Below are 20,977 nucleotides of genomic sequence, written 5' to 3'. Positions count from 1 at the left end.
CCACAGTTACAGAAGGCCTTCTCTGTCACCAAACAAGGAGAAGGTTTTTTATCATGCCAGGTATATGAGCTGGCTGCCAACTTCCTCTCCTCCTGTTAATTTGTGAGGATGAATCGTGTGGACATGTATTGACAGGGAAGCTAGCTACTGGCTCAGTGAGATTAAGATATCTGTGGTAATGATGCTGGTAGGTGGAGGCAATGTTAGCATTCCTTTTTTTGCATACATCCTCATACATTTTCACTAGACTGCATTGTAAGACACCCTTTTCTCAGTCACTGATTTGGTTTCCTCAAATATTTCTCTCAAATATTACGTGCTACTAAACGGTTGCAGTTAATTGCAACGATTGTGCTGTTTTCATTATGCATGCAGAAACATGAACTTAAACAAATATATTTTATTACACATTTAATCTGTTACAGATCTGGAAAACTTCAAAACACAGACAAGAAGTGCTGTCAATGTGAGGGAAGGCCAAGGGGTTGTTTTGTTATGTGGCACACCGTTGCATTCTGGAGGTAAGTCTGTATATCTCGCCATTTAAAGCAATTTGAACAATCTGTCTTATTGTGAACGATTGATTGGTTATTTAAGCAAAGGGTCTGTTTTAACGATTTTCCCTCAATTATATTTTTCTAAAATCATGGAAGTAAAATTAGTTGCAAATAGGAATTCACTTTCGAATTTGATTTAAAAAAAAGTTTGCATGGTGTGTGCATGCAACACTAATTAGGCATAACATTATGACCACTGTCCTAATCCCCCTTTTGCTGCCAAAACAGCCTGACCCTGTGGTTGTGCTGTGATATCTGGCAACAAGATATTAGCATCAGATCCTTTAAGTCCTGTAAGTTGTGAGGTGAGGGCTTAATGGATTTGACTTGTTGGTTCAGCACTTGGCCAAGTCAACAACTCAAAGTCGTTGTTGTTCTCCTCGAACCATCCCTGAACCATTTTTGCTTTGTGGCAGGGCACATTATCCTGCTGAAAGAGGCCAAAAAAACCATTTTCATGAAAGGGTGTACATGGTCTGCAACAATGATTAGGTAGGTGATACATGTCAAAGTAACATTCACATGGAGAATAGGACCCACTCATGCCCACTGTTTGCTTTTTTTGTAGTGGACAGGGGTCAGCATGGGCACCCTTACTGGTATTTTGGCTATGCAGCCTCATACGCAACACACTGCGATGCAATGTGTATTCTAACACCTTTCTATCAGAACCAGAAATAACTTTTTGAGCAATATGAGCTACAGTAGCTTGTCTATTTGATCGGACTACACGGGCCAGCCTTCTCTCCCCACATGCATCAATGAGCCTTGGTCGCCCACGAGCCTATATTGGTTCTGTTCATTCCTTGGAGCACTTTTGATAGATACTGACTACTGCAGACCGGGAACACCACACAAGACCTGAAGTTTTGGCCCTTGTCAAACCCGCTTAAATCATTTTCCAAAAACTTTTTTCACATCGAAATGTTCACTTGCTGCCTAATATATCCCACCCACTAACAGGTGCTGTGATGAAGAGATAATAAATTATTTACTTCACCATAATGTTGAACCGGATCTGTGTATGTACTTGCATTTAATACTATAAAATGCTTCATTTCATTCCATTGCATAAAATGAAACCATTTTTTCCCTTGTTTCATCATCCATGGGAGATTATATAGAATTGATAGGACTTTTTTAGATGAACTATTGGTGATAAATAAAAAAAACTATTTGTTTCATGTTGCCTCCATTGATACAGGCTGTTTTTGAGAAGTATAATAAAATCCAGTAGAAACTCACACTCCAATGTTGTTTGTTTCTAAAGCTGGAACCAGAAGTGGCGGAAGTGCATGTTTGCAATTGTGCTTCACTTAGGCATATATGCTCCTATCCTTAGACAAGACTGAGGTTGTAATTCAACCAGCTGTAATTGGACAGAAGTCATTAGACCCCAAGTGCAAACAAGAACCAGGCAGTGAGAGACATCAATATCAATTAGAGGCTGTGACTATTACTGCGACAAATGAGATGTCAGAAATGAGAAGATGTGAATTTATTTGATAGGCTGGCAATTATAGTTTGCTGAGATAAATCTGTAATTAAGCATTTGTTTAATTAGAGAACCCCAAAGAAGAGCATTTCATATGTGAATACTCAAATGTTTGGCTTTAATGTCACTAGCGATTGAAAACGTAGGCTAACTATTACTAAGAAGCCAGAAATAAATAATTCAAAAGAACTGAAGAGCTGGAGAAGGCAGAAATGTAATCAACTCACTTTGTTGCGAAGCTGAACCACCGATGATCATTTTACATGGAGTAAGCATGCTGTTTAGTATTAGGCCTTCTAAAGAAACTCATTTACTATGGATCGCAGATCCTGCCATTGTTTGTTTGGCTTCAATTTGTTTTTTTCATTTGGATCACTTTCTTTTCAATCAGACCTGAATCTGGAGGCAAATGGAAATAAAGACCTGAAATTGAAGTCTCAACCCAATTAGAAGGAAATATGTTTTTTTTTGGTAGTATTATTATTTTAGACAAATGCATCTTCTGTGCATAGTAGGTAATCAATTGTTTATCACTGAAAAATGCAAACAAGAATGCTAAGCATTTCAAATTTCCAACTGATTCTATTATAAAAGTTTTTGCTGTGCATAAGTTGAAGAACTACAATATAGTTGCTCTTTATCTTTTTAGATTAAGGGTGTGTATTGAACTCAAAAGACAAATGGGCTATTATTACCAACCTGTTTTATTGTGGAAGAAGCTATATTGTTTTACACTAGTGATATTTGAAACATCTAAGCTATTTTCTCAATAAGCAATGCTGAAGATTTTCATTGTTGTAAAACAGCATGTGATCAAACATTTTAAAAGCAAGTTTTCTCCGCTCCACATTTGCAGTTTCGTGCAGTTCGATCAAAATGCCCTGTTATCACAGTAACCATGATCTAGCTGTCTATTGAGATTACTGAACTCAGAAAAAACAATTAGTTATTATTACCAACCTGTTTTTTATAATAGCGGAGGAAGCTATATTGTTCTACACTAAAATCACGTTTTCCCAGGGCAAGTATTTTATGTTTAAATTTAGTGTGTGATCAAACCATTTGCTCTGCTCTACATCTGCTAAATCAAATGGCACAATATCAATTCACATATACTACCATTCAAATGCTCAAGGTCAGTAAGTTTTTCTTAAATAAATTGGCAATTTAAAACTGTAAACTGTAGAAACTGATCAAAGTGGCAGTACAAACAATGTTATAAAAGTTATATAAAATGTTATAATAATAATGATAATAATAATAATAGATTTAATTTATAATGCACTTTTCATTCCGAAGAATCTCAAAGTTTAAGAGTAACTTATAAAAAGTTATATAAGCTGCCAAATCAACTTATTAGAATGATTTCAGAAGACTGGAGTAATGATGCTGAAAGTGAAAAATCAGAATTGCATTTTTAAATATATTCAAATAGAAATCAGTTATGTAAAATTATAACAATATTGTACAATATTGGTGTTTTTACTCTATGTTTGATCAAATAAATTCAAAAAACACTCTTATCTACCCCAAACTTTTGAATGGTAGCATTCGATTTTGCTGTTTATGAATTGACCTGTTACAGGCTAAATGTAGTATAACACCTTTTGTAATATCTTTTTTTTTATTTTTTATGTTTGCTTATGAATTACATGTATAGACACATACTTTGTATGAATGGTAGAGCATTCAGTGCATGTATCTCTTGACCTTGTCTGTCATTATTTTCAAGCTGTAGGTCCTTTTTTCTGCCATTTCTATTGTGCCTCACTTCCTTCAATGGCAGAACAAAGTATAATCAGCTCTTATATTGTATAACACAATGAAGAGGACATGCCATGTACCCCATGATTGCTTTATTTTCCCTTGTGATGGGCTCTTTCATTGTAGTTCTGAATGGCATTTTTGTTTGTGTTTTAACAAAAAAATCTCTCTCTCATTATTCTACTATCAGTGCATTTGACAAATTCTATCGCTTCTTATTAAGCTAATAGAGCTCTGATGCTAGGATTCCCAAGCCAACATGATCATAAAGAATTTCTTTTAACTTCACAACAACCAGCCTGCCAGCGTGTTTCCCCCGTTTTGGAATGGGTTGTGCATTGTCGGGGATACTTTTCGATTGGCAGTCATCCTGTACACCTTTCCAACAGTTGCATCATGTGCACGAGCCTCTCTTTCCCATTTCCTTCCCCCTCTTAGTGTCCTGTAGATGACACGCTAATGCACTGTGGCAGGGCCTTCGGTCTTCTCTGGTTCAGCCTTTTTCAGTAGGAGCCAGCCATGCATGAATGATGCCAGAAGAGAAGCCTTTGTCCCCAGCCACGGTGAAGCCGGACAGGGCATGTGTCATAAGAGTGCCAGTGAGGCGCTTTAATCTAGTTTGTTTCGCTCCCTTTCCTGCCGCCTCACAAAGGAAGAGCCGCTCTGTTTACTGAGCCTCACCTGCCCTAAGGAGGTCAGCCCGAGGCAAAGTGTGGGGTGTAATACAGACACTTTGTACGCCTTTCGAGACGAGATTGTAGTTTACAGACACTTTGTACACCTTTCTAGCTGAGATTGTAGTTTACCAAAGTGACTCAACACCTTTCTGAAAATATAAATTTCTGGTTTGGAATATAATGCTCTGTTTCTGAAATTTTTCTAGACCTCACATTCACCTGGGTCTTCAACGAGTACCCTCACTTCGTCCAGCAAGACAGCCGGCGCTTTGTGTCCCAGGAGACAGGGAATCTATACATTGCTAAAGTGGAACCATCTGACGTAGGGAATTACACCTGCGTAGTTAATAACACCATAACCAAGGAGAGGGTGTTCAGTTCGCCGACACCTTTGGTGCTGAGAAACGATGGTAAGAGGGGTGTCTGTCAAATACTTTTATAGAAGCACCATATAGAAGCATATTGTAATATATATATATATATATATATATATATATATATATATATATATATATATATATATAAACTTGTATATTATATTCATGCATTGCACACATACTGATATATGTCAAATGTTTATTTATTTTAATCCCAAATTCAGTATCTCAGAAAATTAGAATATTGTGAAAAGGTTCAATATTGAAGACACCTGGTGCCACACTCTAATCTGCAAATGCCTTCAAATGGTCTCTCAGTCTAGATCTGTAGGCTACACAATCATGGGGAAGACTGCTGACTTGACAGTTGTCCAAAAGACAACCATTGACACCTTGCACAAGGAGGGCAAGACACAAAAGGTCATTGCAAAAGAGGCTCGCTGTTCACAGAGCTTTGTGTCCAAGCACATTAATAAAGAGGCGAAGATAAGGAAAGGATGTGGTAGAAAAAAAGCGTACAAGCAATAGGGATAGCTGCACCCTGGAGAGGATTGTGAAACAAAACCCATTCAAAAATGTGGGGTAGATTCCCAAAGAGTGGACTGCAGCCAGTGGAGTCATTGCTTCAAGAACCACTACGTACAGACGTATGCAAGACATGGGTTTCAGCTGTTGCACTCTTTGTGTCAAGCCACTCTTGAACAAAAGACAGCGTCAAAGCGCCTCGTCTGGTCTAAAGACAAAAAGGACTGCTGGGTGGTCCAAAGTTATGTTCTCTCATTAAAATAAATTTTGCATTTCGTTTAGAAATCAGGGTCTCAGAGTGTGGAGGAAGAGAGGAGAGGCACGTAATCCACGTTGCTTGAGGTCCAGTGTAAAGTTTCCATAATCAGTGATGGTTTGGGGTGCCATGTCATCTGCTGGTGTTGGTCCACTGTGTTTTCTGAGGTCCAAGGTCAAGCCGCATACCAGGAAGCAGGAAGTTTTAGAGCATGTCATGCTTACTGCTACTGACCAACATGTAGCTGCAGATTTCATTTTCCAACAGGACTTGGCAGCTGCACACAGTGCCAAAGCAACCAGTACCTAGTTTAAGGACCATAGTTTCCCTGTTCTTAATTGGCCAGCAAACTCGCCTGACCATAACCCCATAGAAAAATCTCTGCTGTATTTTGAAGAGGAAGATGCGGTATGCCAGACCTAACAATGCAGAAGAGCTGAAGGCCACTATTAGAGCAACCTGGACTCTCATAACACCTGAGCGTTAGTGCCACAGACTGATCGACTACATGCCACACCGCATTGCTGCAGTAATTCAGGCAAAAGGAGCCCCAACTAAGTATTGAGTGCTGTACATGCTCATACTTTTCAGTTTCTTTGTATTGGTCTAAAGTAATATTCAAATTTTCCGAGATACTGAATTTGGGATTTTCCTGTCAGTTATAATCATCAAAATTAAAAGAAATAAACATTTGAAATATATCAGTCTGTGTGTGATGAATGCATATAATATACAAGTTTAACTTTTTGAATGGAATTAGTGAACAAAAATCAACTTTTTGATGATATTCTAATTAAATGACCAGCACCTGTATATAAAAAAATGAACTGGTGATAAGTCATTCCAAAAAAAATAAAAAAATAAAAATAAAAGGCATAATCAAATTTCGTTTGGAGTTTGTTTTTGGAGTTTGCTAAAGCAACCTATCACAATTAGCTGTAGCAACCTTTCCAGAAAAGTTTGCTACAGCTGGTAAACACTTTTGTACCATTGGTCCATGGTGATTACGTAATAGATAGGTGTGCACTGAGGCTCCACCTTCTTTGACGTGGAAATCTTCTCTGGTTAATTTGTTATAAGAGAGCTGCTTTACAGTAGAAATGAAGTTGCAATTCTAAATCAAAAGGGATACTGTCACTGTTTTTTTCTTCATGTTTAATACTGTAATGCTGCTTGCTTTAAATCAATCTACTGTATAAAGTGCTATATAAGTAGACATGACGTGACTTGACTGAAGTGCTGAATTGCAGAGCTGGTGCAAACATATCTAAATTGCAATGTTCAGATACTTTCTTAACTCACTGCTGTCATTTTGTTGTGTTCATTTTGTTGTTGTGGGGAAAATGTGCAACACGTATTAACATATTCATCTAAATCTCAGCAGCTTGGACAGCGTCAGGACGTTTAACGGCCCGCGAATAAACAAAGGGCGCCAATGCGAGTGTGCACACTGACATGCAAAATGACAGGCTTAAAAGCGTAATTTTTTTTTTACATCTCCGGATAATTTTTATGGTTTGACGCGCCGCGGTAAAAACTGAGATTGCCGCCTTTGTTCACATGCCTGGAGCTGCTGTTAAACACTACAGTTAAACACTACTTGCCGTCTAAAGCTCAAAATGGTCTTGCCGAGAACACATTGATACGATGAAGAGGAAGTAAGTAGACACAATAGAAACAATACAGTAACAAACTATCTGTGAAATTAAATACTACTAACACTTCCACGGATATTCTGTATCATAGCAAGCAAAATGGCTAAATGCTCTCAAACACCAACAGCTGTGTTTTCAAGCAGAGCACCTATTATTTTCTGTTTAATTTTTTGTCGTTTAGTAAAAAAACTAAAAATTATTTTGCCGTATGTATCGGGGCCTTAAGAACCCTTTCTCTTTGTTATGAAAAACTGTAATAGATATAATGGAACATTTTGTGTATTTTTTTCTGTAAAATACAGTTAAATATACAGTGTTGGTAATGAAAAAGAACAAGTCCATCTTATTTTACACTCAAAAATCATAAATAATCTTAAAGCGTAAATAAAGCTCACGTTTTTCATTTAAATTACCTTCAAGCTTCTTCTTAGTTTTTTTTTTTTTTTTTTTTCAGTTATGTTCATTAAATATCCTTTCTTCTTATGAACACAAAAGAAGATATTTTTAAGAATATGGGTGACCAAATGGGCCCCTTGACTTCCATAGTAAAGATTAAAATTAAAAATAAAAATAAAATACCATGGAAGTCAGTGGTGACCAGTCACTTTTTGATATCCAACATTCTTCAAAATAACTTTTATGTTCATCTGAAGAAAGAAACTCATTCAGGTTTGAAACATCTTGAGGGTGAGTAAATGATAACATCATTTTCGTTTATGGTTAAACTACGAATTTCATATGTATTGCAGTCTTTTGTGCGTTACCATGATGATAATTTGTGTTAAAGCGTATGACACTTATATTAGGCATTTTTCTTATATTAGTATTTACCTTAGCATGTGATGAAGCTTCTTTTTTTCAGTATTTTTAAGGTAAAACGTATATTTGTTCTGGTCTGTAAAACTTAAAATGTTGCAACCCTATTTTTTAATGGTTACATTTTGGCACACACAGATTTTAGACATGTTTTTTCAGTATATCCCACTTGGGTCAAAGAAGCATGTGACATTTTAAGAGAGATCTTCATTCGTATATGTGAGGAGAGTATATGCAACTGTCTTGAAAGCTAAACTGCCTCTTTTAAGAACACTAACCTGCCCCCTTGACAATGCCTCAAAGGAGGCCAAACTTCCATTTGAGATGGATCCTGTTTTTATTATGTGTGTTCCATAAATCTTTAATAACGTGTCTCTGTATTTTTGGCACAATCTTCTCGGCTCCCCAGCTCATTGACAGGTCTTTGTGTTTTGCCATTTGTTGTTGTTTTGCTTGTATTCTGAAGTACAAAGCTTGTATATCGTAAATCATGAATGACAAAGCCGTTTTCATCTTTGGTGTATTGTCTGCCCATGGCAGGAGCGATGGGAGAGTACGAGCCCAAAATAGAGCTTCATTTCCCAGACACCATTCCAGCTGCTAAAGGATCCACGCTGAAGCTAGAATGCTTCGCCCTGGGAAAGTAAGTCCGACATGCACACACCTGCGTCTGTCTGTGTCCTCTCTCTGCAAACTGTTGCCCGGAGTTCCTTGCTTAGCGCTGTTTAATTTTATCCTGCGTTATAAAATACACCGCATTTGTGATCAGCACTTCAGGTTCATTCCTAATACGATTTGCAATCTGTCACGGAAGCTTTATACAGACCTTTTCAGTATAATGGCCTGCTCTGCAGAGAGCAATGACCTGCAAGATTTACTTCTTAAATAGTGTGGAAATAGAGCTGCAAGCTTCTTTTCAAACGAAAAGCAGAAGGGTTGTCGTTTAGAAGGGGGGGTAATGCAGGTTTTCAAAAAGCGGAAGATGGTGGCTTTTTCACACTATACAAGGAGTGTGTCACCCTAGATTTGATTCTGAATCAGATCCATTCACACTCAGATTTTCTTAATAGGGTATATCTTTGAAGAAATGAGGGGGGAAATGGATTTTCTTTTTGCCAAACATTATGGAATTTCACTTCCTCAGACAAAATTCCTGTAGAAGGTAGGAGCATGATGCTAGCAATGCCAGTGTCATTGATTAGATTCATGGAATACATGAACGGATCAAAAATTAAAGGAACTGTATGTAAGATATGTATTTAAATTAATCATAAAATGGCCCTGATATGTCACTAGACATTAAGAAATCATGTTAATTTCAAATACTTATATCACTGACAACAGTAGTCCGGCCAGGATATTGTCATTTAAAAGTTGTTGTTGCAGCCCTCAACTGATGTTGACATGTTGTGTTTTGGCCTGAACCTCCGCCCTCCACCTATCGACCAATCACAAAGTCAATAGTGTTTCAGCATCCGGGTTGCCAGCTCTGCTCTAGTTACCAGAGCTGCAGCTACAAACAATCCTGCTGGATCCTGCAGCCTATCTGGCAACCTCGAGTCTAGGGGAGGGGGATAGGGGATACACCGCTCTAGTCATTTGAAAATTATTGCAGTACCAGTTTTGGCCACAATCTTACATACACTTCCTTTATGTTGAAATAAGTGCAGTCAAAATTAACGTGTTAATAACGCGTTACCGCAATTCATTTTAACGGCACTCATTTTATTAACACGATTAACGCAGCGCGCATTTTCTGTTTGATCTGTGGATCGTAGTTGGAGAAATTGAGATCCGCATGCAGCAGCAAACATTAATAGGGAGAGAAAAGGGTTAACAATAACATTATTCTAAAACAAGTGCAGTTATAGTCTACATAAGCTACCATATTTTCTGCTTAACTTTTATTAGACTCCAGGTTGAAAGAAAAGTGCGTTTTTACACAGCACACACTCTGCAGTCCGCGCGCGGTGACTTGAAAAAAACTTGAAACATAATAATTTAAGGTATATTTAGAACTGATAAAAATATGCGATTAAATTGCGATTAATCGGGAGTTAACTCATTACAATATCTGATTAATCGCGATTAAATATTTTAAAAGATTGACAGCCCTAGTTGAAATCAGTTTGGATAAAAGCATCTACCAAATGCATATATGCCACTACAAGGGGTGGGCGATATACCATTTGCGATATATTTTAATACAAATTCTCCCTAAAATAATAATAAGCCTTCCTGAGATAACAATAAAGCCTAGTTCTCATTCGCAGCTCATGTACAAAGCAAAAACAACTATGGCGGAAGATGCAGAGAAGTTTATCAGTAAAAGAGGAGCTATCTCTACGATCTGGAACCTGTACACACAGATGTATTTCCACTCACTGAGCACTTGGACTGAGCGTTTGAGAGATTTGCGCTGAGATTTGTCAATTGAGCCGTAAAGCACACTTTTTCAGTTCATCTCAATGAATGCAGAGTGTATATGACGCACAGTAAACACTAGTGTGAGGCGCGCGACTAAGAGCAATCAGTGTTGCTCACACACATAAAGAGAGAGCAGGAGAGCCTTACATACCACACAGAATTGACCGGCTACATGTAAACAATATTCTTTGTTATTTTTCTGTAAAATATTGCAGTTCTTTGGAATTATTCTGGCTTTGTGAAAAAGAAGAAACTCAACGGCAATCTCAATGGTTTGCTGATTTGCTGAATCAAAACGGGCACAGTAATAGGTGAGTGCCAACTCAACTGTGCCTGTTTTGATTTCAGCAAATCAGTTTGAGCAAATGCAGACAACGTCATTAATATTCATGAACCCAGAAGCTCATCAGTCCTTGGTGTGGTTTATATTATTTACACAATTCATAGTATTAATAGGCTATCTTATCAGTATTATTATTATGTTTTAATTGTTATTATTTTACAGAAACTTTGAATGACCAACACTGTCTTAAGCACCACCCCCAGTCCTAAATTCAGTTAATATGACTTTTCATGTTTTAGTTCAGATTACTTAAATTCTGTCATTAAATTATTATTTGCAACTTTCTTATAATCTGAAGACATGATTAGGATTATTTGCACCATGAGAATATAAATAAATGCAGAATCTGCGTTTACATTTCAAACTTGTCATTGATGTGAATTATTATTGTATGTAGTGAGTTGTTTTTCAGCACAGTTGCACTATTCAAACACTATCTGCACTTACAGAAGAAAAGTATTACTATATTTTTTATGAAATATTTGAACTTTATGAGCATATTTGATGACGGGTACATTTTACTTTAGATCATTGCTTGTTTTTCTGAGGCTCTCTCAAGAATGCATGCAGCTCTCACTTGTAGCCAAAAACATGGGAATGGTACTACATTTATTTCGTCATTGATATCGTTATCGCAATAAATACCATAAAATACAGTGATATTTTTGTACGTCATCATCCATCATCCATCGCTAGCAACTTGTCACATGCCTGTCCTGTCTTGTTTGCACATGTGGGTTTTGTCATGTCTTGCATGTGCTCCTGTCATTGTCTGATCCCTCCCCCTTGTTATCTGATTAGTGTTGATTTCTCCCACCTGTTCCCTCTTGATTTCTTCCCTTTATAAGCTCCTTGTGTTTGTCAGTCTGGGTTGGATCCTTGTGTAATGTCTGCGTCTTCCGTCCTCCCCGTGAGTCTGTTGGTTTGTTTAAGTTTGTATTTATATTATTCTATTATGTGTTTTTCCCCCTCGTGGGTTTTGTTTTGAGTTTATGTTTTATTTTATAATAAATTATCATTTTCTGCACTTGAGTCCTCGCACCCTTTTCCCTTGTCTGTGACGTGACAGAAGGATCCAACCTTACAATGAGGACTCAGCAGAGAAGTTCTCCCTCGGTGCCAGTCCCGGGGGTCCCGAGTCCGGGAATCCCGAGTCCAGACATGGCCTGGAGGGCTTTTATGGGAGGCTTTGTGGTGGCAGTCCTGCATGCTTGGGAGAAGCACAGGGTGTCATCCACAACTCCGGTTGTCCCAGTTCCGGTGGATCGTGTTCCGGTGGTCCCTGTGCCAGTGGTCCCTGTGCCGGTGGATCGTGTTCCGGTGGATCGTGTTCCGGTGGTGCCGGTGGATCGTGTTCCGGTGGTCCCAGTGCCGGTGGATCGTGTTCCGGTGGTCCCTGTGCCGGTGGATCATGTTCCGGTGGTCCCTGTGCCGGTGGATCGTGTTCTGGTGGTCCCTGTGCCGGTGGATTGTGCTCCGGTGGTCCCTGTGCCGGTGGATCGTGCTCCGGTGGTCCCTGTGCCGGTGGATCATGCTCCGGTGGTCCCTGTGCCGGTGGATCGTGTTCCGGTGGTCCCTGTGCCGGTGGATCGTTTTCCGGTGGTCCCTGTGCCGGCGGACTCCGTTCCGGTGGTCCCGAGTCCGGAAACGGCCTGGAGGGCTGTGATGGGATGCTTTGTGGTGGCAGTCCTGCATGCGTGGAAGGAGCACAGGGCTTTATCCGAAGCCCCGAGGGCAGTTCCGGTGGTCCCAGTTCCGGTGGATCGTTTGCCGGTGGTCCCTGTGCCGGTGGATCGTGTTCCGGTGGTCCCTGTGCCGGTGGATCGTGTTCCGGTGGTCCCTGTGCTGGTGGATCGTGTTCCGGTGGTCCCAGTTCCGGCAGATCATGTACCGGTGGTCCCAATGCCAGCAGATCGTATTCCGGTGGTCCCAGTGCTGGTGGATACTGCTGGACTGGAGAAGTTTCCCCAACGCCCTGCCTGCGCCGCTGAGGCGTCCTGCTCTCCGTGCGCCGCTGAGGCGCCCTGCTCTCCGTGCGCCGCTGAGGCGCCCTGCTCTCCGTGCGCCGCTGAGGCGCCCTGCTCTCCGTGCGCCGCTGAGGCGCCCTGCTCTCCGTGCGCCGCTGAGGCGCCCTGCTCTCCGTGCGCCGCTGAGGCGCCCTGCTCTCCGTGCGCCGCTGAGGCGCCCTGCTCTCCGTGCGCCGCTGAGGCGCCCTGCTCTCCGTGCGCCGCTGAGGCGCCCTGCTCTCCGTGCGCCGCTGAGGCGCCCTGCTCTCCGTGCGCCGCTGAGGCGCCCTGCTCTCCGTGCGCCGCTGAGGCGTCCTGCTCTCCGTGCGCCGCTGAGGCGTCCTGCTCTCCGTGCGCCGCTGAGGCGTCCTGCTCTCCGTGCGCCGCTGAGGCGTCCTGCTCTCCGTGCGCCGCTGAGGCGTCCTGCTCTCCGTGCGCCGCTGAGGCGTCCTGCTCTCCGTGCGCCGCTGAGGCGTCCTGCTCTCCGTGCGCCGCTGAGGCGTCCTGCTCTCCGTGCGCCGCTGAGGCGTCCTGCTCTCGCCGCGCCTCCCTGGCGCTCCCTGCACTGGCCGCACCACCCAGGAGTTCTGCTCTGCCCGCGCCTCCCCGCCCTGCTCTACCCGCGCCGCCCTGGCTGCCTGAACTCTCCGGGCCGCCCCGGCCGCTTGAACTCGGTGGGCCTCCCGAACTCGGCGGGCCGCCCTGGCCATTCGAACTTTGTGGGCCACCATGGCCTCCTGAACTTTTTGTTTTCCTTGTCCCTCCCTTGTTTACCCCTCCCTTGTCTGTTCCCCCCTGGTCTGTCCCTCCCTTGTCTGTTCCCCCCTGGTCTGTCCCTCCCGTCCTGCCTTGGTCTGTCCCTCCCGTGCCCCCCTGGTCTGTCCCTCCCGTGCCCCCCTGGTCTGTCCCTCCCGTGCCCCCCTGGTCTGTCCCTCCCGTCCCGCCCTGGTCTGTCCCTCCCGTCCCGCCCTGGTCTGTCCCTCCCTGGTCTGTCCCTCCCGTCCCTCCCTGGTCTGTCCCTCCCGTCCCGCCCTGGTCTGTCCCTCCCGTCCCGTCCCTCCCGTCCCGCCCTGGTCTGTCCTCCTCCCGCCCTGGTCTGTCCCTCCCGTCCCGCCCTGGTGTGTCCCTCCCGTCCCCCCTGGTCTGTCCCGCCCGTCCCTAGTGGAGCGTCTGGTAGCCGCTCCTTAAGGAGGGGGTAATGTCACATGCCTGTCCTGTCTTGTTTGCACATGTGGGTTTTGTCATGTCTTGCATGTGCTCCTGTCATTGTCTGATCCCTCCCCCTTGTTATCTGATTAGTGTTGATTTCTCCCACCTGTTCCCTCTTGATTTCTTCCCTTTATAAGCTCCTTGTGTTTGTCAGTCTGGGTTGGATCCTTGTGTAATGTCTGCGTCTTCCGTCCTCCCCGTGAGTCTGTTGGTTTGTTTAAGTTTGTATTTATATTATTCTATTATGTGTTTTTCCCCCTCGTGGGTTTTGTTTTGAGTTTATGTTTTATTTTATAATAAATTATCATTTTCTGCACTTGAGTCCTCGCACCCTTTTCCCTTGTCTGTGACGTGACACAACTATCACTTTCCAAATCTGGGGTTGGTAAGATTTGTTAACACTTTTGAAATAAGTCTCTTATGCTCACTAGGGCTTAATTAATTTGATCACAATTACAGTAGAAATCATAATATTATGCAATTGTATTACCATTTAAAACCACCAATTTCTACTGTAATATATTTTAAAATGCAGTTTATTCCTGTGATGACAAAGCTGAATTTTCAGCAAAATCATTCTAATATGCTGATTTGGTGTTTGAGGGACATGGAGCTGCTTAGTTTGGAAATTGTGATGCGTTTTTTTAGGATTTCTTTATTTATTATTTGTTTTTATTCTAAATATAAATATTTTTAAATTATACAAAAATGTAAATTATACATTTTATATAAAAGCATCAGCCAAGTGGATTTCCTCTAACTGAACATTAAATTAGTTCTGGAATTAGACAATGTTATGCCTCAAATTGAACTGTGTGAATGTATGAAAGTTCCAATGCCAAGGTCGTGAATATTCAACATTAATGATTAAAAACCTTGAAACCTTTCAAATGCATAAATGTAAATGAAAGATGTACACATAATACAATGCGTAGTTTGGATGAAATGTATGTCACTTTGGATAAAAGCGCTTGTCAGAAAGTTGCACTGCCACTAGCAATGACAAGGTCATGGATTTTGATTTCCAGGGAATTAACATTCTGATTACAAAAGTATAATTGATTTAGGTGAAAATACCTTTCCAATGAATTGGTCTAACTATTGATGATGTCTTTGTTTCACAGTCCTGTTCCTAAGATCAGCTGGAGAAGAACTAGTGACGTTTCATTCCCAAACAAAGTCAAACTGAAAAATTCTAACGCCATTCTGGAGATTCCGAGTTTTCAACAAGAGGACACAGGGACGTATGAGTGCATAGCGGAAAACAGTCGTGGAAAGAATGCTGCAAGGGGCCGCGTGTCTTTCCATGGTGAGTTGATGTCGTTCGCCTTATATTTCTAGTTATTCTTTATATGTATTTTCTCTTTTCATCATATCATTAACACCCTTTTGTGTGTATATTTTCTACCTGTTGAATTTATGTGATAAGCATAAATAGATGCTTCTGTTGACAGATCCACTATGCCTTAACAAGATTTACAGTAATTTGACAAAATATGACTGTTGCCAGTTCTGTCCCACCTTGAAACTGCTGTAATAAATCAGTAGACAGTGGCATCAGTTATACTGCAGTTATTTATTCATTTGCCGGTGTTTTACATATAATTATATTTATGTAATAAGAACATTATGATTTATGTTTCATCTTGTTTTGAGAAAAATTAACACAGGATGAATGATTATGGTTGTCTTAATTTGAGTTTGTAGGAGATCCAACTGCCTCGATATTCATTTATTAAAATACATGAAGGTAATCAATAAACATATTATTGTTTACAACTTTAAATTTATTAAAAAAAAAAAAAAAAAAATATATATATATATATATATATATATATATATATATATATATATTACTCATTAAACAATATCTTTACTTTTGTTATTGGAGCTATTTTAAAGGGCTAGTTCACCCAAAAATTAAATTGATATCATTAATGACTCACCCTAATGTTGTTCTAGACCTGTAAGACCTCCGTTCATCTTCAGAACACAGTTTAAGATATTTTATATTAAGTCCAACAGCATATCTAAGTGTATGCACACTATACTGTCCATGTCCAGAAAGGGAATAAAAACATCATCAAAGTAGTCCATATGTGAGATCAGTTAGTTAATTAGAACCTCTTGAAGCGTCGAAAATACATTTGGGTTCAAAAATAACAAAAACTACGACTTTTTTCAGCATTGTCTTCTCTTCCGCGTTTGTTTTCAAACCTCAAATAAAGATTAAACCGGTCATGAATCAGTGTATTGATTCATGATTCAGATCACGTGTCAAACTGCTGAAATCACGTAACATTGGCGATCCGAATCATGAATCGATACGCTGATTTATGACCGTTTGAATCTTTATTTGACGTTTGAAAACAAACGCGGAAGAGAAGACAATGCTGAATAAAGTCGTAGTTTTTGTGATTTTTGGACCTAAATGTATTTTCAATGCTTCAAGATCTCACATATGGACTACTTTGATGATGTTTTTATTCCCTTTCTGGACATGGACAGTATAGTGTGCCTATATGCTGTCGGACTAAATCTAAAATATCTTAAACTGTGTTCTGAAGATGAACGGAGGTCTTAAGGGTGTGGAACGACATTAGGGTGAGTCATTTATGACATACATTTCATTTTTGGGTGAACTAACCCTTTAAGGCAAAAATCTAATGTCATTATGGCATGTTAAACTGTACATAACCTCGCTATGCCATATATGTCATAAATCACAGTGAGGACATGGCATAGCAAGTGTCTCATTTGACTTGTGGCCTTGAGAGACATGACATTTTATGAGTCACGTGATTGTGACCTTCTGCAATGAGCACCTCCTTGTAGAAGGTCGCAATGATATTCCATGAAAAGTCAAGCTTAATTTGAAATGTATGGCATTGTTGTATTAGTAACTGTGTAAACTTTACCTTCGCCCTCTCCTTAGGTCATTTTGACCTGAAATGCATTTAAAAAAAAAAAAAAAAAAAAGTTTTTGACGTAAAATAGTAACAAATCCTTCCCCCGTGCGTCAATTTGAGTTTAAACCTTACAGAAAAACAGTCAGCATTGGGAGATATAAAATCACAATTGTGAGAAAAAAGTTATAAAATCTGGATTGCAAGATATAAACTAATGTTAAATAAAATAAATTGAGCGATAATATAATAATTTTGACTATAACTTGCAATTCCACCTTTATATCTCGCAATTCTGAAAAAAGTCTATTTTTTGCAATTACCTTTAGTATTTTCTTTTTTTAATTCGGTGGCAGAAACAAGCTTCCATCTAACACACACTCTGAAGTCTTTTGGCTTTTCTGTCTTTGTAAAACCTGCATGAATGTATGCATCTGACGTGAAACTGTAATACAATTCTGTAGGATAAATGAAAACACGGGTTTGCCTTGCCAAAGAACATTTTTTGTTCCACTATTTGACTTTATGCAGAAAACAAGCATTTGGAAAAGCTCTGGATTGGTGTCTGTCTTAAAGGATTCATAGGTCTTATCCTGGGCTTTTTAAATTAACATTTATGGAGAGAAATGCAATCATACAAATTTGTTAATTGAACTCAAGACTCTGTACATGGCACTGGAGTGTTTGCCAGACGAAAGGATGATAAAGCTTCCAGAACGAGGTCAAAGGATTTGTAGCACAGAACGGAGCGTGTGCCCGTGGTGTGATTGAATTGACTTATTCACTGCACATCCCAGTTCAGCAGTTAGATTCATATTCACATGGCTCTTGTGAAATGGGTCGTCTATTGTTTGTTTTTATAGGGACATCAAGCATGCAGTCAGTATTATACAGACTAGCAAATGGGTATGTGACAAGCTTTTTTGGAGGTGGTGAAGCGGCTTATGTGATTGGAAGGGAATGGAATTTGCTGGCTGCAAGTCAACTAACTTTGAAGGAATAGATCCTAAAATTTGCTCACCCTCGTGATTCTGATTTATGGCACACAACATGAGCTATATCCTTGTATACATTGATACATTATATACACTACCATTTAAAAGTTTAGGGTCAGAGATTTTATTAAAAATAATAATAATTAATAATTTAATACTTTTATTTAGAAATAATGCATTAAATTGATGCAAAATTTTAAAATTTTAAAGGGTTAGTTCAACCAAAAATAAAAATTCTGTTATTAATTACTCACCTTTATGCCGTTTGACACCCGTAAGACCTCCGTTCATCTTCGGAACACAAATAAATTGATTCTTGTCTTTGCTTGAATGTTCAAAAAACTGTATCCATGTTCTTTTCTAAGCCAACAACACCATTAGTTCCAGCAAGGGTCTGCCTGGGAGGACAAGAATTGAAAAATGTTGATGTATTTAAATTACTTGGGGTCTATTTAGATTCAAAATTGTCCTTTCAAAAGCATGTTAAAAACACTGTAAAAATAACTAATTTCAATATAATGAATTTTAAATCTATTAGAGCATCCTTGACAGACAGAGCAGCAATCAGTTTCCTACACTCAATGGTTCTGTCTCATATTGAGTATTGCATTACCAGCTGGTCATACGCGGGTTCTTCTGTTATTAGACCTGTTGAATCATGCTACAAAAGGGCATTGAAGGTTTTGGATAAGAAGTCTTTTTCATACCATCACTGCAATATTCTTCATAAATACAGTTTTTTAAGTTTCTCTAATTTTAAACTACTTAAATCTGCTTGTCTGATTTATAAAGCTATTCACAATCTGGCTCCTCCATCATTGAATGAGTTTATCAAACAGAAATCTCTTAGTGGCTCTGGTTTACGAGTAACGCGAGCCAACGTTAGAGGTGACTGTGATCCCCCATTTAGACGTACATCTTTTTCTCAAAATGTTCTGTCATTTCAGGGCTCTAGGGTTTGGAACAATATCCCACTTTCAGTGAGGGAATGTACTACTTTTCTTACGTTTAAAATAAAATTGAAAAGGTGGTTGAGAGAGACCCAAATATGCGACCATATTTGAGGTTAAGTTTGTAAGATGGGCCTGTGCAATATCCATAATTCATTCAACTTCTTTTTTAGACTTGGTGTAATATAGATGAATTGTAAATTATGAGTAATATTATTACTTTTTTTTTTTTTCCCCTAATTAACTTGTCGCTGTTTTGTTGTGTATTCTGATATTGCTTGTTGTATTATTGTATCTGTCTTTGTCTGATTGAGTTATATATAGTTTCTTCTTTCTTTTTTCTTTTATGTATAACATCTACCTGCCAGGGGGTCTGCAGATGGAAATTAGCCTAAGGCTATAATCTGGCATATTTACATTTGTTTTAATGTTCATTAATATGCATTGTTCCCCCTTTCTTAAAATAAATAAATAAATAAATAATTTAAAAATATATATATTTTTGTTAAAATCCGATGGCTCAAACAGCCCACCACAATGCCTGATTTTAAAACACTTCTTCCGTATTGATTCATGTTTCGGACAAACTGCTGAAATCACATGACTGATGATCCGAACCATTGATTCAATACACTGATTCATTAAGCTCCGAAGCTTAAGGTGTTTTGAATTCGGCTATCACAACATAAGTCGTTATTTCTGTTTTTGTTTAGTTTTTTGTTCACAAAAACTATCATAAAATTATTGCAGAACCACTGTAGTAAGATGGACGTTGTAACGACGTCTTTAGTGCCTTTTATGGGTCTTGAAAGAGGAAATGTCATTGTGGCCAATGGAGGCCTTTCTGAGCCATCGGATTTCAACAAAAATATCTTCATTTGTGTTCTAAAGATGAACAAAGGTCTTATGGGTGTCGAACGACATGAGGGTAAGTAATTAATGACAGAATTTTCATTTTTGGGGGAACGAACCCTTTAAACAGCAGTGTATATTTGGTTCTTTACTTCTTTGTACATGGAAAAAAGAGCCCAGGAGCAGCCTAGCATCTCCTTTTTGTGCAGACAAAAGAAAGTCACAAGTTTGAAATGACCTGTAAGATGAGAAAACGATGTTGGATTTTTACTAAAATTGTCTCTGTCATCAAGGCCTTTGAATTCATCAGCCTGGGGCAACGTGGGTGGTTTTAATATGCAAGTGTAACATTTCATTGATGTGTATTGTTGAATATGTCCATCATCGATCCTTTATCCATTGTATAATTTATCAACACTTTCTCTTTCCACAGCCACACCGCACTGGCTGCAAACGATTACAGACACAGCATTGTCAATTGAGGAGAATCTGTTTTGGGAGTGCAAAGCCAATGGGAAACCGAAGCCCTCCTATAGCTGGCTGAAGAATGGAGAAACCCTTATATCTGAGGTACTTTAAGTCTTCTGAAAGACTCCTAATGAGACTGAAAGCGTTATCAGCTCTTACTGTGCTGTAGTTCAAGGTCAATGCAAACATAAAATCTCAATGCTGACATAAAAGAGAGTTATAAAAAAAGCCAACATCTGTTTAAGTAGGAGAGACTCCCATCAACACACAAGCAGTTATAAGGCAGCAGAGAGACTTCCATTAGATGTGACCTGCATTCAAGCCAAGAGTGACCCGCACCTCCTCCCCTCCCCTCCATCACACATCACGTCAATCTCTCCTTGTGACTCTTTGTGCTGAGTTCAGCCCTTAAAAACAGCCGATAGGCTTAAATGTCTGCTATGCCATTAGCTGAACCATCAGCTCAACACCTCCCTTCCTGTTTCACATACTTTTCCAACTGGGCGCCCATGCCAAATGAATTGGCCATTAGTATTTTACTGTTATGTTCAATGCTTCTTTTCTGTTCATTGGAGCAGAGGGTCAGCATTTTTTTTTTTCTCTTTTGTAACCTCCTCCAACCTCTCCAAACGCATCAGATGTAAAATCCCAATGGTCTTTCAGCATTAAACTGGAGCAATGTTGTTAAAAAAAGCCAAC

General features: G+C 39.8%; 1 protein-coding gene across 1 annotated transcript in view; it reads left to right on the top strand.

Annotated features, from left to right (window-relative positions):
• The window catches only part of cntn3b (contactin 3b), a 90,708-nt gene that overhangs the window by 36,627 nt on the left and 33,104 nt on the right, over positions 1–20,977 (top strand). The window contains exons 5-9 of the mRNA XM_067460228.1: positions 426–521; positions 4,700–4,903; positions 8,663–8,765; positions 15,232–15,416; positions 20,244–20,380. Of these exons, the coding sequence (XP_067316329.1) occupies positions 426–521; positions 4,700–4,903; positions 8,663–8,765; positions 15,232–15,416; positions 20,244–20,380 (725 nt within the window). The remainder of the gene's footprint in view (positions 1–425; positions 522–4,699; positions 4,904–8,662; positions 8,766–15,231; positions 15,417–20,243; positions 20,381–20,977) is intronic.

This window comes from Pseudorasbora parva, chromosome 12 (genome assembly GCF_024679245.1).
Source record: "Pseudorasbora parva isolate DD20220531a chromosome 12, ASM2467924v1, whole genome shotgun sequence".
NCBI classification, from domain to species: domain Eukaryota; kingdom Metazoa; phylum Chordata; class Actinopteri; order Cypriniformes; family Gobionidae; genus Pseudorasbora; species Pseudorasbora parva.
The sequence above is the reverse complement of the archived record's forward strand: the minus strand, read 5'-3'. Positions and strand labels throughout refer to the sequence as shown.